The 15,608-nt window shown below is 53.8% G+C and overlaps 1 protein-coding gene across 1 annotated transcript in view; it reads right to left on the bottom strand.

Annotated features, from left to right (window-relative positions):
- Por (cytochrome p450 oxidoreductase) overlaps positions 1–15,608 on the bottom strand; it is a 46,977-nt gene that overhangs the window by 19,591 nt on the left and 11,778 nt on the right. The window contains exon 3 of the mRNA XM_027952861.2: positions 1,115–1,303. Coding sequence (XP_027808662.1) covers positions 1,115–1,290 — 176 coding nt within the window. The 5' untranslated portion in view covers positions 1,291–1,303. The remainder of the gene's footprint in view (positions 1–1,114; positions 1,304–15,608) is intronic.

Below are 15,608 nucleotides of genomic sequence, written 5' to 3'. Positions count from 1 at the left end.
AGTTTGCTCAGCAGGACAGCGTAAGCTTGACAGGACAGGACTGGACTACTTCATTCATGGCTGCAGCCACGAACCTCGCGAGGGTCTGGGACACCGTGGGCAGGGCCTCAGTAGATACCGATCTGCTCAGTGAATCACTGAGGAAGGGAAGACCGTTTTACAAATGTAAAGCAAACGCCCCATCAGTGGCAGCAGAGTTGATCTACAGACACATCTACAGTGGTGCACGCCTAACTTGTCTGGGCAGGAAGGCTGCACCCCGGGATGGGGTGCAGCACAGCGCATTGGCGGAGCACATGCCGAGCCTGCATGGGGCCCTGGGTCCCACCCCAGCACCATCAAAAGAAAACAGCTGCTGCCTGAATTGAAAGAGGGACCCAGCCCTGGATGGGCCTACACACCTCACCCTGCCCGCACACCTCCCCCCTCCCCCCACACACCTCACCCGCCCGCACACCTGGGCAGGTCAGCCGAGGGACCCTGAGACGCTGCACTGAGACCTGCCCCTTGCCAAACCCGGGGACCCAGGCAAGGCTGTGTCCCTGGGTGTGCTCAGCACAGACCTGGCCTGTCAGCTCCCCACTCAAACCCGGCTCAGGCCTCAGAGTCTGAGACTGGATTCAACACAGCCAGGGAGACATGCAAGACGATGCTGCAGTGCCTGGAAGTCAGGGCTGCTCCAGTGTGGCCTGCGGAAAGCAGCCCTGGAGGCCGGTGCAGGCAGCACTCCCCGCACCACCCTGCTCACGTCTACACACTGTCCTATCATCTCCTTACTATTTTTCTTCAACTAATCCATTTTTTTTTACTTATTCTGGAAAAGTTGTTTTGTTGAGGGTTAGAAAAAAACCAAAACAATAAAATATAAACAAAACCACTTTTGTCAAGTTGGCTTGACACTGTCACTCCCTGGGGCTCTAGGCTTAAGCCTGCCTCCATCATTAAAAAGGGAAATCCATCGGAGCGAGTGGCGCGGGCCTAGGGCCCCAAATACTCGGGAAGAGGCTGAGCCAGCCTGGGCCCCAAGTGCAGGGTGATGCTTTAGAGGTTGAGAGGCGCTGGAGAATGCCAGGAAGCAGAAGTGACAAAGGGGACGCTGAGTGGCGTCACTTACGTTGTTGAAATTTTGTTGAACTCGGGGACTTCTTCCTTTTTCTTTCTGAAGAGGAACCAGTAGGTAAGCAGACCCACGATGAGAGAAAACAGAATCATGTCCGTCACACTGAAGAGAGACACTTCTGCGGCCACAGCCTCAGGCGCAGCGGTGACGGTGTCAGCGGAGTCCCCCATGTTGATCACAAAACTGTCAGGAGAGAGAAAGGGTGACATCAGCAGGGAGGAGCAGGTGCACCTGAGGCCCCCAAGTGCCCACCTGGCTGCCGTGGCCTGGGCCTTGGCCTGGACTCACGCCCATGGCAGAGGGGGCTGCTCAGCGAGGCTCCACGAAGGCTGCAGCATGGACTCTCTGCCTGAGTTCAGGCTAAGGCTGGGGCCGCAACTGGGCCCGCTGCACACAGGACAGAAGCCACAGGCTCCCGGAGCCACCAGCATCCTCTAACCGTACAAGGACACAGCCCTGAGGCTGGTTTCACCCGAAAGAAAAAGTGGCCACTTCATGGTAATGCCTCTCTAGCTGCTGAGCGCCCCAAACTCCGCATGCAGGCCTTCACCACTGGCCCTTGAAGGACTTCTGGGAAATAACCGAGGCCCAGAACCTCCTGCCTGTTGACAGCATCTCTGCGTGCCCAGGACCCTGGCCTTACACTCAGTTCACGCTGGCCCCCGGCCCTGCTCGCCTGGGGACTTAGAGTCACTGCATCAGTCTGACTCTTAAGTGCTGGACACTCCTAAGCTTCCCAGTGTGGGTCCTGCGTGTTCACAGGACTGACTCCCAGCAACACCCTGGGCTCCCAGGCTCTAGGAGCAGCCCTGGCTGGCAATGCAGACGACCCCATCCTAAGAAGACCATTGTGAACTGAGAGGACTGGTGAGTCAGAGGTGTGTCTGGTACACCTCACCTGCCAGTCACCCGCTCAGCCTTGCCCCTCAGACAGGCGGGACTCCTGCGTCACTAACACAAGCCTACTTTACTCCAGTAGCTCATGTGATTTATTATGAATTCTGTACTGAACGTGAGAAAGGGAATGCTGCATGAGTACACCTTCACCCCTCGTGAACTTGGGCCCACAGCCCATCTGACATGCTGTCACACACTGCACCAGGAGAACCAAGTGCTGTCCCCTGTGACCCCACTGGGAGAAGCCAACTGGAAACCCAGGCCTGGCTTCTCCTGACACTGCCCTCCATGCCCTTCCTTGGTGACTTTAGTCTCAACCTTCTGCTGTAATAAACCTCAATCCTGAGCAGAGGGCTTCTGAGTTCTACAAGTCCTGGTGAATCGGGTGACCTCAGCTGAATCTGAGGTGGTCTCGGGGACCCTCAACTCACCAACCTAGCACCGGACAGATGCATGGACAGCTGGCAGGTAGCTGGATCTGAAGGAGTCAACCCAGGCCAGCATGAGAGGTCCCACCCATCGGCAGCCACGTCTGTCCCTTCCAGTTAGGGGTCACAGCTCTGGAATCTGGGTCCTTCCATTCTGCCATCACCCATGACCACGTGGCTGCTTCGCCACAACTCAGTCAGAAATGCCTGGGCCATACCTCAGCAACACAGGCGACGGAGCTGGCTTCCGCCCTCACGCCACAGCAGCCCTGGCCTGCAGGAAACCACAGGTGGCCCAGCCACGAGAGCACGGAGGGTTCTGGGCATGGGCTCTGCCCTCCTCACCTGTCGGGAACTAGCCCCCGGCCCAGGTCCTTGCCTCTCAACAACAGAGGTGCCCCCTGGCTGCAGTCCATTCCAACGTACCCTTTTGCTTTCTGTGCAGTGCTGGGGATGGAACCCAGGGCCTCGCGCATGCTGGGCAAGCGCTCAACCAGCCTTATCCTTGGTGATGTCTGACGTACAGGGACAAATTTAACTCAGAGCGTCCCCAGAGCATCCTGTTTATATCTCAGCATCATAAACAGCTGATACTTACTCAGTGCTAGTCGAGTCTGTCTAGCAGCCCTGTCTGCGGCTCAGTTAAGCCCACGAGCCTTCTGTCAAACTTTAAAAAGCCAGACTGAGAGGCCTCAGGACCAAACGATGAGGAAGCACCAGACATTCAGAGCCTGACCGGAGGCTGGCACAAGAAAGCCCCCAGCTGGCATCCCCCAAAGGGCAGCAGCAAGTAAGGGCCAGCTCCCTCCTGCCACCGCTGTCTTCCAACTCCCCCATGGCCCAGGCCACTTATTTTTCGAGAGCGGAGAGAAGCACCCTCAGAGCTGACCCACTGTCTCCCCACAGGAGCACACTGACTGCCGGACCCAGAGAGGAAGCGCAGTCTGCGGCCGGTCTCTAAGTTGAGGAGGTGCTGGGGAGCAAAGATGACGGGACACCTACACCCCCATAATTACCCAGGCCACTCCCCACACAGCAGCCAGAGGGGTCCTTCAAAGAGGAAGTCAGAAAGACAGGCCCCGTGGCACACACCTATCATCCCAGAGACTCAGGAGGCTGAGGCAGGAAGATCACAAGTTTGAGGCCAGCCTCATCATCTTAGTGAGACCCTGTTTCAAAATGAAACAACAAAAGGTAGACCACCCCAGCATTCGATCCCTAGTACAACTGATTAATTCTTATGAGTCGATCACACCGTCTCACCGACAGGCAACTTCAAAGGGCTTCTCATCATGCCTAGTAAAAATCGAAATTCCTGCTGCCTATAATCCCAGAAACTCAGGAGGCTAAGGCAGGAGGATAGCAACTTCAAGACCAGCCTCAGTCACTTAGCGAGACCCTGTCTCAAAATAAAAAATATAAAGAATTGGGGATATGGCTAAATGTAAGCGCCCCTGGGTTAATTTAGGAAAAAAAGAAATCTAACTCGTCCTGTGGCTACAAAGCCCATCTGCACTCACCTTTAGGCCACTCCCACCCCCCCACACTCCCCCTTCCTCAAAAGCCAACTGCCCCCTTCCACCTCAGGGCCTCTGGTAAGTGGAAGTGGCCCAAACCCTTCCTCTCGCTATCCGCAGGGTCTGCTCTGACACCCTTCAGGCCTCTGTTCGGGCAGCCACCTCAGAGACAACGCCTGCCTACATACAGCCTTTGAAACAACCCTCAGGACCCCCACCCTGCCCACCACTGTGCGTTCCCAGCCTGGCTATCTCCTGACTGGGGCATCAGGTCCACAGAGGCAGGGACTTTGCTGTGTTTGTAGACTGGCATTCAGTGAGCACCCAAGGTCGACTTGTTGAGCAAATGACTCCTAAACAAAGGCTAGGGTCCCTCCGACACTTGTGCTCTGCAGCTGCCCCTTGAGCCCAGAGTTGGGAACACAGATTCTCACCCTATAGAGGAAATTGTGAGCAACCCAGGAGAGAGTGACAGGCGCTGCCCACTGTCCACAGACTGACTCCCTGCAGCTGCCAGGGCTGGAGCTGGGGTCCCGAGGCCCCCGCCAGTGCTCAGAGTCTCCAGGGAATACAAAACTTTCCCAGCAGCCGTGGCCCTGAACAACTCTGCAGATAAGAGCCACAGGAGGTGGCAAGGCCCTGGAGACAGATGGGGAATTGGAGGCTCCCAGGGGTCAGCGCTTCCCTAAGCTGCAAACTAGGAGCCCCAGCTTCCAGCAGAGGGCTGTGTCCACTGCCGGTCAACCCAGGCAATGTGTCTGGAAACCATCTCTCCCTGCCGCAAGAGCTTCCTGAGGGAAGAGGGGCATCTCGCATCCTGCCTGGCACAGGGAAGGCAGGAGGCACTGGCAGGCTGACAGGAAGGCAGGCAAGCTGGAGGAGTGTCCCCAATCCCGTACCTATCACTAAGCACACATGCGGCCATGTGCCAGGGAGTCGAGGCCACGAACACACTCTCAGGTCAGGTCACGCACGCCACATTCTCCCACTGAAGCACCAACGCCCCCCAGCGCCCTGGCCTCGCGCTGACCTTGCGCTGGCTGTGACTCACTCTGCAGAGCTCGGCTGCGCTGGCCGTCCCCAGCAACCACTCTCCCTGCACAGAACCTGCGGCTCGGGAAGTGTCGAATGACGGGAACAAGGAACACATCAGAACACACAGAACACGGATCCCCAAGAACCAGGAACGTGAGACGTGGAGGTGTAGGAGCCATGCTAGGCTCCACCATGCCCACCTGCAGGTCCTCTAGGACAAACGTTTCCAGACTCCCTTGGTCATGAGCCGCAGGTATCAGCAGTTTCCATGGCAACCCCTAAGCCAAGGGAAGTGGGCGGCAGTGAGGTCCACACCATTACTGAAGAGCCGGCCAGACGCTCAGTCATGACAAGGATGACAGCATGATTCTGCACTGACCCACAGCCCCACCCAGCTGCTACTGCACGGGGAGGCCCATAGGGCAGACCCACTGCACTGGAAAACTGGATACCTCCAAGTTTGCTCTGGTGCCCAGGGGACGCCAGTTTGAGAACCACCTCCACGGTGTGAAATTTTTTATTTTTATTTTTTGCAGTGCTGGGGATTGAATGCAGGACCTCATAGGATTAGGCAAGCTCTTAACCACTAAGCCACATCCCCACTCCCCCGGTATGAAATGTTTTGATAGGAAAATTCTGATTGTCATGACTGATGACTGCCTTCCAAGAGTAATCACGAGACAGTCAGTCTGAGGTCCCCACAGGAGCTCCAAGGAGACTCGGAGCCCTGCCTGTGCCATCCTCTGCCCTGGTATGGTCTTTGGTCTGATTTACTGCTTTCCACCCTCAACAGAAAGGAAAACAGGGCTCTTGGCCTAACATAGCCCTGTCAGCAACAGCAAAAACAGAAAGAAAGGTAAAAATAAGGTTAGAGTATCTTCCTGACTAGACCAGACTCCGGCCACAGCACTGCCACCAGCTACTGGGACCTGGACAAATCCCTTCCCTACAGCAGGTCCCATGTTCATATCTGTGAATCTGGGTACAGAAAAAGGCATAAGGCAAAGACCAGCCACACAGGCCTCCCTGGCCCAGAACACTGAAGTCTGGTGTGATCTTGTAAGTTGGCACTCCACCCAAAAGTTTGCATTTTATCAAAAAACAACAAGCATACAGAGAAGAGAAAGAACTATACAGCTGTCCTTTGGTATTCAAGGGGAATGGCTTCCAGGAGCCCCTGTGGGATCCTCTTGATGCTCCAGTCTCTTATATAAAATGGTGTAGTATTTGCCTTCTCATATCCTCCTTTAAAGTGTACTTTAAGGTCATTTCAGAATGTTTGTAATACCTATGTAGCTGCTATACAAATGTACAAGATAAATGCTACACACAGTCATTACTTACACTATGTATTTTGTCTGAACTGTTTTTGTCATATTGTTACTTTTTCCCTGAACACTTCTCATCTCTAGGAGGCTGAATCGTGGTCTCAGACCCTGCACATGAGCACTTGACCACTCTTCCTCCAATCTCCAAAGCTGGCCAGTTTGCACCAACCTAGCAAAGGGCAGCAACTCAGTCAAGTACACTGCAGAGCATGGTGGCCAGAAAAATCCCTGACCGCTCCAGGCAGGGGACACTGGCAGGAGCTTTTCCAGTTTCTGAAAGGACCTACATGGCCAGAGTGGGAGGGAGCAGAGGTCCCCTCCGGGAGCACCAGCCCGGCACCGACCCAGGATGAGTCAGTCACCAAGCAAAGTAGCGAGGGAGGAAAGGGGGAAGGAAGGAGAAAGCAAGAAACCGAGTGGCCCAGCTGAGATCCCAGTGGACTCCCAGCTTCCTGGCCTCCACCTCCCCGCTACAGGGGAACAGGGTTGTCCAGGCTCAAATGCCGCAGTCTGGCTGGGCACAAATCACGAGCCACTCAAGCAGGAACAAACTTTATTTCTGAACTCCACCAGCACACTCCACACACGCTCCCCAGGAACTCTCCCGAACGCCACCCAAGCGGCTCCTCCAGGAACACACCACACACCAACCGGAACTCCCACCACCAGAACTTCACCAACCAACATGAACTCTTCAGGAATCCCGGCGAGAGCTCAACCGGGAACTCAATGGGAACTCCGCGAGAACTCGAAAGTCATCATCTTAATGGCTCGCTGGCGTCACCTCTCAACCACTACTTCTGGCAAAAATGCCATGCGTCATCCCGACTCGGCTGTGGCTCTCAACACTCACAGACCCTTGCCAGGGTTTTAAGCTGCAAGACTCAGAAACCCTCCAGGAAACTAACCCCGCGGGTGCCCAGTAGCTCCACCTCCAGAGAGCGCCACTAGGGGAAGACCCCTCCCAGGCAACCCGCAGCCAAGGCGCCCAAAAGGGCGCATGGTGTCCCCCTGGGGCGGGACTGTCTCTAGGTTTATCACCCAAACTGAGAGGCTGAGGTGGGGTCCACGAAGCTTCTTGATTCTCAGTTTCTACCCTGCCAAATCAGGGGACCTTTTTAGCCGGCCCTCTCTCTCCTCTCCTCGGGGACAGTGGCATGAAGGTTGGACATTTTGATCCTGGTCCCACAAGACCTGAGCCTCTCTCCCCCCTCTCACCCACTCTGGTTTGTCCTTGTGGTGCCGACTGAGTACTTTCTTCTGCCAGATCTTAGAGTTCCCAAGATGCAAACCCTTCCCTGTCTTCCCCGTCCTGCCAGGGCGCCTTCCAGAGAGTTCCATCTTGCCTGTCGTGTTCCTCAGTCCCAGCGTCTGTTTGGTTCTTCATGCTGCCTGTGGCCTCTTGATGCGGGGGTCCTTCAAGTGGAGGTTTTCCTGTTTCGTGGCACAGTAGGTGATTTTTAAAAATTGCATCCTGGACATTTTGAACATGGTGGACGGTGGACCTTAATTCCTTTAGCAGGCCTCTGGTGCCCTGCTGGTGGGCAAGGAGGGCGGCAACTCGCTGCTGTCAGATGGAACTTCAGTGTCTCTTGGGGCCTCAGCTGACAGGCCCTGGCCTGGAGGGTTACTGCCCGCACCTGGCTTCTGCTGGCCCCTCGAGGTGGGTACCCTGCTGGGTGGCAGCCAAGGGCTGGCTTCCACCACATTCCTGTGACAGCACTCCTAAAGACAGCAAGCGTCACCGTTCCTTGGCTCTTAAAGACTCTAAAGACACTGCCAGTACTGCTCGGTTCTCTAAGAATCACACCGAGGTGGCACGACTAAGGAATCCACGTTAACAGCTGCAAGCAAAACACTGTCAAAGGAGTGGTGAAAACACCAGCTCAGCCCAACTGGGGTGGACTATGATGTTTCCTAACTGATGGTAAAAAGATGTGTGAGGCAGAAAAGGCTGTGGGACAAGCCCATGGAAACTAAGGCCTATGTTTACCCACTACCCACTGGTCCGCAGGGCTGTGCAGAAAGCATTTGAATCTGTTAGTTACTGAGCCAAAAGCGCCAATAATCCATCTCATTTACTCTCATGGTCAGTTCCATGAATTTCTTTCAGAAGTGGAGGCTGAATATGCAACCTGTCCTACTATAGGCAGCCGTGTAGTGTGCCACCGCACCAGAGAAGACAATTCTTGTTCAAAAAAGTTCAGTATAGATCTAGAATAGTTATACCAGACTTTACCATGATCACACACATCTGTAATCCCAGGGACTTGGGAGGCTGAGGCAGGAGGATCACAAGTTGGAAGTCAGCCTCAGCAACTTGGTAAGACCCTGTCTCGAAATAAAAAATAATAAGGCCTGGGAATGCAGCTCAATGGTATTGTCCCTGGATTCAATCTCCTATACCAAAAATACATAGGAATTGTCTTCAATTACTGTTACTGAACAAGAATGGTTTAGGGAATTGGTTTTTGCTAGAGCTGAGGTTTCTTAATGAGGCTTACCTAGATTCTAAGGCAAAACAGCTTTTACATGTGAGATTTACACTGTGGTAGTCATTTCAGGGAAATGAACAGTATCTAAACCCTGAGTCAACATGCTTTATACAACCCCTGAACTGTTGGGTAAAACAAGAAGTGAGATTTCCATTCCCACAAAAATCTGCATTTTTTTTAGCTCAACCCACAGTTGCCGCAGTGTTCTTCAGCTTACTGCAATTTCAAAGAGAATTCCCACATTAAAAAATCCATTTAACGGGCTGGGGATGTGGCTCAAGCGGTAGCACGCTTGCCTGGCATGCATGCGGCCCGGGTTCGATCCTCAGCACCACATACAAACAAAGATGTTGTGTCTGCCGAAAACTAAAAAAAATAAATAAATATTAAAATTTAAAAAAAAAAAATCCATTTAACTATAAAATTGAGAAGCATTCCCCTAAACTTCAGCTAGAAGCAACTGATCTGCAATGTAATAAATCTCCAAAGAGCAAATATCAAGGATGATCTTAGTGGAATTCTCCAGCACTGCACTCCAGTGATTAACATGCTCCATTCAAGTGATCTGCTGTAAAAATACATTCTACTGCCATGTACAACTAAAAAATTAAAAAAGAAAGAAAGAAAGAAAGAAATTATCTGCCCGTGGGCTGACACACTCATTTGGCGGCAGCCTCAGCGTGAAAGACATTTTCTAAGACAAAACATGTAAAATTCCCCTGCAGATCATGCCAAGGGAGTATTTGCAGATGATTCTGATGGCAAGGAAAACTAACTCTGGAGCCCAAATCAGCAAAATGTCATCCCTACACAAGTAATTCCACTCTTCTTATTAGGAGACCTACATTAAAAAATCGTGCTCAATGTTATGATTTGAATTTTGTTAACAAAAATATCATGGAATTTGATTTCTCTTGTGATATAAGTACCTCCATAAATCCTATATTTCACCCTGGCCTGTAAACCCTAAATGCTTATTACCTGGCCTCTGACATGAAGCCGGCCGGCCTTGCTGCAAGTAACAGAAGATGCCTGGTGAAAAAGAGCCAGGTGCGGAAGCAGCCCATCAGCCCCTGCTGCCCCTGCTGTGCAGTGCAGGCTTCAGTCCCCTGGGCCTAGGTGTGCCACTGACAGTGCGAGGTAGGCATGATCACCAAGGGCCACCGCCAGCTCTGGAACTCTAACGGCTACAGTAAGCTACTCCCCTTGGACACAGCCTTCTAGATTCCCGAGGGGGCGCCCTTCCTAGATCTCCACTGAGCCATTCTCCCTCTGCAGCATGCTCAGCGCCCAACCAGGGCGGGAACACGGGGCACCCCAGGCGTGGGCTTTTGGACTCCGACATCTTTTGGGGTTGGCCCTTTCCTGTGGTGGGATGGCTCTTGTCATCGTGACAACCCTACAATCTTCTGCCTTGAATCTGCGACATAGGGACATCAGCTCCTCCTGTCGGTCAGACTGTACACAGAACAAGAGTGGAGGCTCCGAGTAGGGCCAGAGGGACCAGGGGTGGCCTCCTCACCCTCAGGCGTGCGGAGCTGGGTCTCAAAGCCTCATAAGCTGTGGCCCTGTGTGCCCAAGGCCACCCAGGGCTCCTGGAGCACAGGCTGCAGCTCCCCTACTGGCCACTTTGTTACTTGCCCTTGAGTCCCAGAGCACTGAAGATCCCAGGAGCACAAGGCAGTTGAGGCTCCTGTTCTCAGAGCACATGGTCTGGAGGGCTCTTGAAAGGTTCCAGGGCAAAACACCCTGGGGAAGAGCTGCCTCCTGGCTCCTCCATCCTGGACCCAGTGCCCAGATGCGGACAGGAGAGCCTGCCACCCACCCCAGGCGCTCCCCACCCCTCAGGCCTGGCGGGGAGAGCACAGCTCTGAGGAGGAGGCACCAGGGCTGGCCTGGGGGCTGGGTCCTGAGGAACAGCCAGGTCCACCATCAGGTGGAGAAGCAGCCCACAGCGCAGCATCTACGGGATCGGGTGACTCCAGCGGGGAGCTGGGAGGATCGTCCATGGGACGGAGTGAGCTTTAAAATGGGACTACAAGCAGGCCAGGAGCCCCAAACACCAACCTGAGGTCCTCGGGCCCTGAGCAGCTGGGGACACCAGGGGTGGGGAGGTGGTATGAGTAGAAGGCTCCACAGGAAGGGGACGCTGTAGATGGTGCTGGCACCTGAACACCAGGACAGCCACGGAGGCTTACCAAGGTGGCCTCGAGGGCTCCCTGCCTTGGTCCATCCCCAGCCCAGCACTTCCTGCGGATGGCCTTTCCCCCACATAACAGGGCTTAATTTGGAAACACATGACGGGCCTGTGTCTGACGCAAGGGGGGAAGGTATGGAAGGGGAAGGCAGCCGTGGAGGGCTGAGAAGGCATGACTCGGCAGAAGCAGCCCCAGGCGCCATACCAGCTGACTGAGCCCCGAGGGGCTGACCCTGCACTTCTGGGACCTTGAGCTCCAGGGGTTCAACCCCCAGCTCCCCAGGCCTCAGCCACAGGCTCCAGGCTTGTCATAGGCGTGATTCAGTGACACCAGGCAGAGGTGGCTCAGGCAATTTATGACACAAAACACTTCACAGGGGCCGCAGGAGTTCCTGCTCTGAGGCACCTCCATGAATGTTGCAGGGAACACACCTGACTGTGTCTCACACAACCCAAGGGACTTGGAGGCTGGGTGGGGAGGGGGAGGCTCTGCTCTGGGTGGAAGTAGGGGGCCTCCCGTGTCCCCCACAAGCCCTTCCTGACAAAGGCATCTGAAAACAGAAGGAGCCATGGCAAGGAGATGCGACAGGGCTAGGTGAAGAGCCGCAGCCCGAGTCCCGGGGTGCAGGGTGCTGTGGATGCTCACCTACTCAAGTGGCTCAGGGGGACAATGCAAAGGAAGACCCCAAGTCTTAAAAGACTCAAATGCTAACTCCTGGATCTCCTTTGAAAGGCACAGACAGGGGGGGCCAGACCAGCCCCCAAAAGACTGTGGGGAGAGTGACTTTCAGCTCAAAAACTGGTCCCCAAACAGGCTGCGTTCGACGTGGAGCTGGGCTGGCTCTCACGGGGAGCCCCAGGGGTGAGTGAGCACAGCCCACGCCTGCTCTCCAGAACCCACCACCCCTTGTCAGCAGACGCTCCCTCGGCCTGATGCCCTCACCAACCTCAGGGCAGAAAGGAGTGCGGCCTCCTGGCCTTCGCCCTTCCAGCTGAGGAGGGTCCAGCACCACCACCCCCACCCCGCCCTGCACCCCAGGGAGCTCACCAGGCCAAGCCTCACTCTGCCTCTGTGTCATAGGTTAGAGGACAAAAATTTGGACCAGAATCTCATTCTCCTGGGGCTATCTTCCCCTGGGAATTCTCCATTTCCCTCCCATACATAAGCACTGAACACAGACACACACGCGAATCACAAAAGCGGATAAAAATATTCTGTTTTTTAAATCTTGTTCCATGTTGCTAAATGACCCTTTATAACGAAATCTTCTTTGGCTACACAGGTGGTCTACTGGCTTATGTGCCATTATTTGCTTCATTATTTTCTTATCCTTCTTCTATTAAACCATTTTTTGGCGGGGAGCGGGTACCAGAGATTGAACTCAGGGGTACTTGACCACTGAGCCACATCCCCAGCCCTATTTTGTATTTTATTTGGAGACAGGGGTTCACTCAGTTGCTTAAGGCCTCGCTAAGGCTGAGGCTGGCTTTGAATTTGTGATCCTCCCATCTCAGCCTCCTGTGCCCCTGGGATTACAGGTGTGTGCCACAGCGCCCAGCTATTAAACCATTTTTGATCAACTAAATGCAGGCTAGGCTTGATTTGAGGTGGAGGGTGCCGTGTAGACACAGTGTGGCCGAGGGGACGCTGGCACTGCCTTCAGATGGAAGAAAGGCTGTAACGTAACCAAGCACTGTGGGCACGAAAGGAAGCAGAGAGGAGCCTTCCCTGGGGATGGGGCATCTGCACAGTGGGCCACCCTCGCTGTCACTGCGTGGCAGCCGGCCGTCCCTTTTCCTAGCTGGGTACTGAACTGCGCTTTTCTTTGCTTCTCATCTCAGGATTTTCAGGGGCAGTCCCAGCTGTACTCACTGCAGCTACATTTCTTTCTTATATTAAATAAGTTCGTTTATTACTAAGTGTGTCATGTTTGCTGTGGTCACAGCCACCTTTTCACTTTGTCAATAGTCTGTTTGCATTTGCCCTGTGCCGGGCACCGTTGCGAGCACCTCGGGTTCTTAAATTTATTAGTCCCCACGGCACCCCGAGGCACTGGGGGCGGTGGCTGTGCTCACAGTGTTGTGACCTCCTCTCTCCTGGTCGCCGAGCATTCCTGCATGAGTGCAGGCTGGGTTTGTCGGGTGCCTCTTCTTGTGTCGATGTGGCGAGTTCCCGACTGCTGAGTGCTGGAGCAGCCCTGCGCTCCTGGGTGAACACCACGGCTGGTGGTGCAGGGTCCCTTCACATCCGTGCTGGGTTCACTTGGCTCATGTTCGACAGCACTTCTGCATGTACGCGCCTGGGCTCGTTGGTCTGAAGTTCTCTGGTTTGGGTGTCCAGGTTCCATACAAATGAGTTGGGCTGGGCGTGGAAGCACTCACTTGTGATCCCGCTACTCAGGAGGCTGAGGCAGGAGGATGGCCTAAGGTGGGGTGAGGTGACACTGATTTTTCTTTTGGCCAGGGACAGGGGGCACCAGGATTGAACTCAGGGACACTTGACCACTGAGCTACATCCCCAGCCCTATTTTGTATTTTATTTAGAGACAGGGTCTCACTGAGTTGCTTAGCACCTCACTTTTGCTGAGGCTGGCTTTGAACTCGTGATCCTCCTGCCTCGGCCTCCCCAGCAGCTGGATGACCGGTGTGCGCCACTGCACCGGGCTGACACTGCTTATTTTTCATCTGCTTCTGCCCTGAGAAAAGCAGGGAGGGAGCAGGAATCCCATGGCCTCGGAGCACCTACTGTATGTCATAGCCGCATGCCTCAGCAACCCCTGGCAGTTACGGGTAATGGCCTGCCCCTCTGTAGATAGGAAGTGGCTGCAGGAAGGTGAGACCAGCCGGAAGTCACAGGGAGCAATGTTTGAGTTCCTTTTCTTTTCAAGGCCATGACCCATTTTCCGGCAGGCCTACGTCTGCTTACCCCTACCTCTCTCTCCATCGCTGGCCCTCCATGCCCTTCCATCCGGGAGCCCTCCCTGAGCCCTCTGGCTCATCCAGACTGGGAAATGGGTGAGTCCAGGACATGAAGAGCCTGGGTCACCTTAGGATCCCTGGGCTGAAGAAATGTCCAAGAGGGCTGGGGCTGGGGCTCAGCGGTAGTGCACCTACCTGGCATGTGTGGGCACTGGGTTCAATTCTCAGCACCTCATATAAATAAATGAAATAAAGGTCCATCAACAACTAAAAAAAAAAATACTTAAAAAAAATTATTCGAGAAAATGTGAGGCTGGAGAAAGGACCCTGAGGCAACGCCAAGACACTCCTGAATGCTAAAGCTGAAAGTCAGAGCCACTAAGTGCACCATGACGTCACCCACCGAGGCAGTGGTGGTAATTCATTGCTAAGCTACCTGTTTTGCTATACACAGCTCGCCGTGTTAAAGTGTACAATCAAGCAGCATTTAAGCACTTTCAAAACGGGCCAGCACCACCACTATAGCCCCAGAACTCCTCCGCCACATGGAACAGAAAGGCTGCAAGCAAGGAGTCACTGCCTGACCCTGCAGCACCAGCAACGTCGCCCTCCCACCCACGAACATGCCAGGTCACTCCGCTCACTGGGGAGTCTCCAAGTGCTTTCAGCCGTGTTTTACAGTTCAGTGTAGAAGCTTCACACCTCCTTGCTTTTGGATTTAATCTATTGGAAATAAAACTATTTCCTTTATTTCCCCTGTGAACTGTTCATCGCTGGTGGAATATGGGATTTTTAACCATAAGGAAAAAACCTGAGTCCATACAGATATAAATTAATAATCAAATCAATTAATACGAGAAAGAGACAGTTCTTAGAAAGAGGGAAACAAGAGAATTACTATGAGATGTCACAGTATAAACCGACACACAGGATCCGTCCATGGAAGTGCTAAACAACTCAGGGAACAAACCAGGATCTGCACCATCTCAGAGCATCTGCTCCGAGACACCTACTAACCACCAAGGGGAAAAGAGCTACTGTGCGGGGGAAAAGAGCTACTGTGCGGGGGAAACACTGCAGACACCAATCCAGCCAGGAGATCCGGGTAAAGACCACCCGCCCGCTGGTCCTGTACCCTGCGCTACGGCCTTGCTTTATGGTATTCTTGCCACAAACCCATCGCCTCACTCCACTCATGAGAAAATCTAAGACAAACTCGAATCGAGCGACAGTCTATAAAATAATTGACCTGCACCCTCCAAAAGCATCACGGCTGTGAAAGGCAAGGGAACTGTCAGAAGCCAGAAACGGCGAGTACACGCCAAGTGGGTCCTGGAGCAGAGGGCGCGTCAGCAAGAGCACTGGTGAAGTTCCAGTCACACACATAGTCTAGCTCAGGGCCCGGCAGAACCGGCCTATGGGTCAAGCCCATGGACTAGTGCCATCGCCAGTTCCCCTGGGACTAGCCATACCTCCTCGGTCACACACTGTCTAGGCTGCTTTCCTGCAAAAACAACAGGTGAGTAGCTGTCGAGGACCTTTTGGCTCGCAGGGCCCCCGAATTCATTGTCTGGCCCTTTACAAAACAAGTCTGCCAGCGCCTGACTCAGTTGATTACACCTGACCAAAGCTTAACTTCTTGTTCCTGTTCATTTTAGTAGGATCATGCGAG

This window comes from Marmota flaviventris, chromosome 19 (assembly GCF_047511675.1).
Source record: "Marmota flaviventris isolate mMarFla1 chromosome 19, mMarFla1.hap1, whole genome shotgun sequence".
Lineage (NCBI taxonomy): Eukaryota > Metazoa > Chordata > Mammalia > Rodentia > Sciuridae > Marmota > Marmota flaviventris.
The sequence above is the reverse complement of the archived record's forward strand: the minus strand, read 5'-3'. Positions and strand labels throughout refer to the sequence as shown.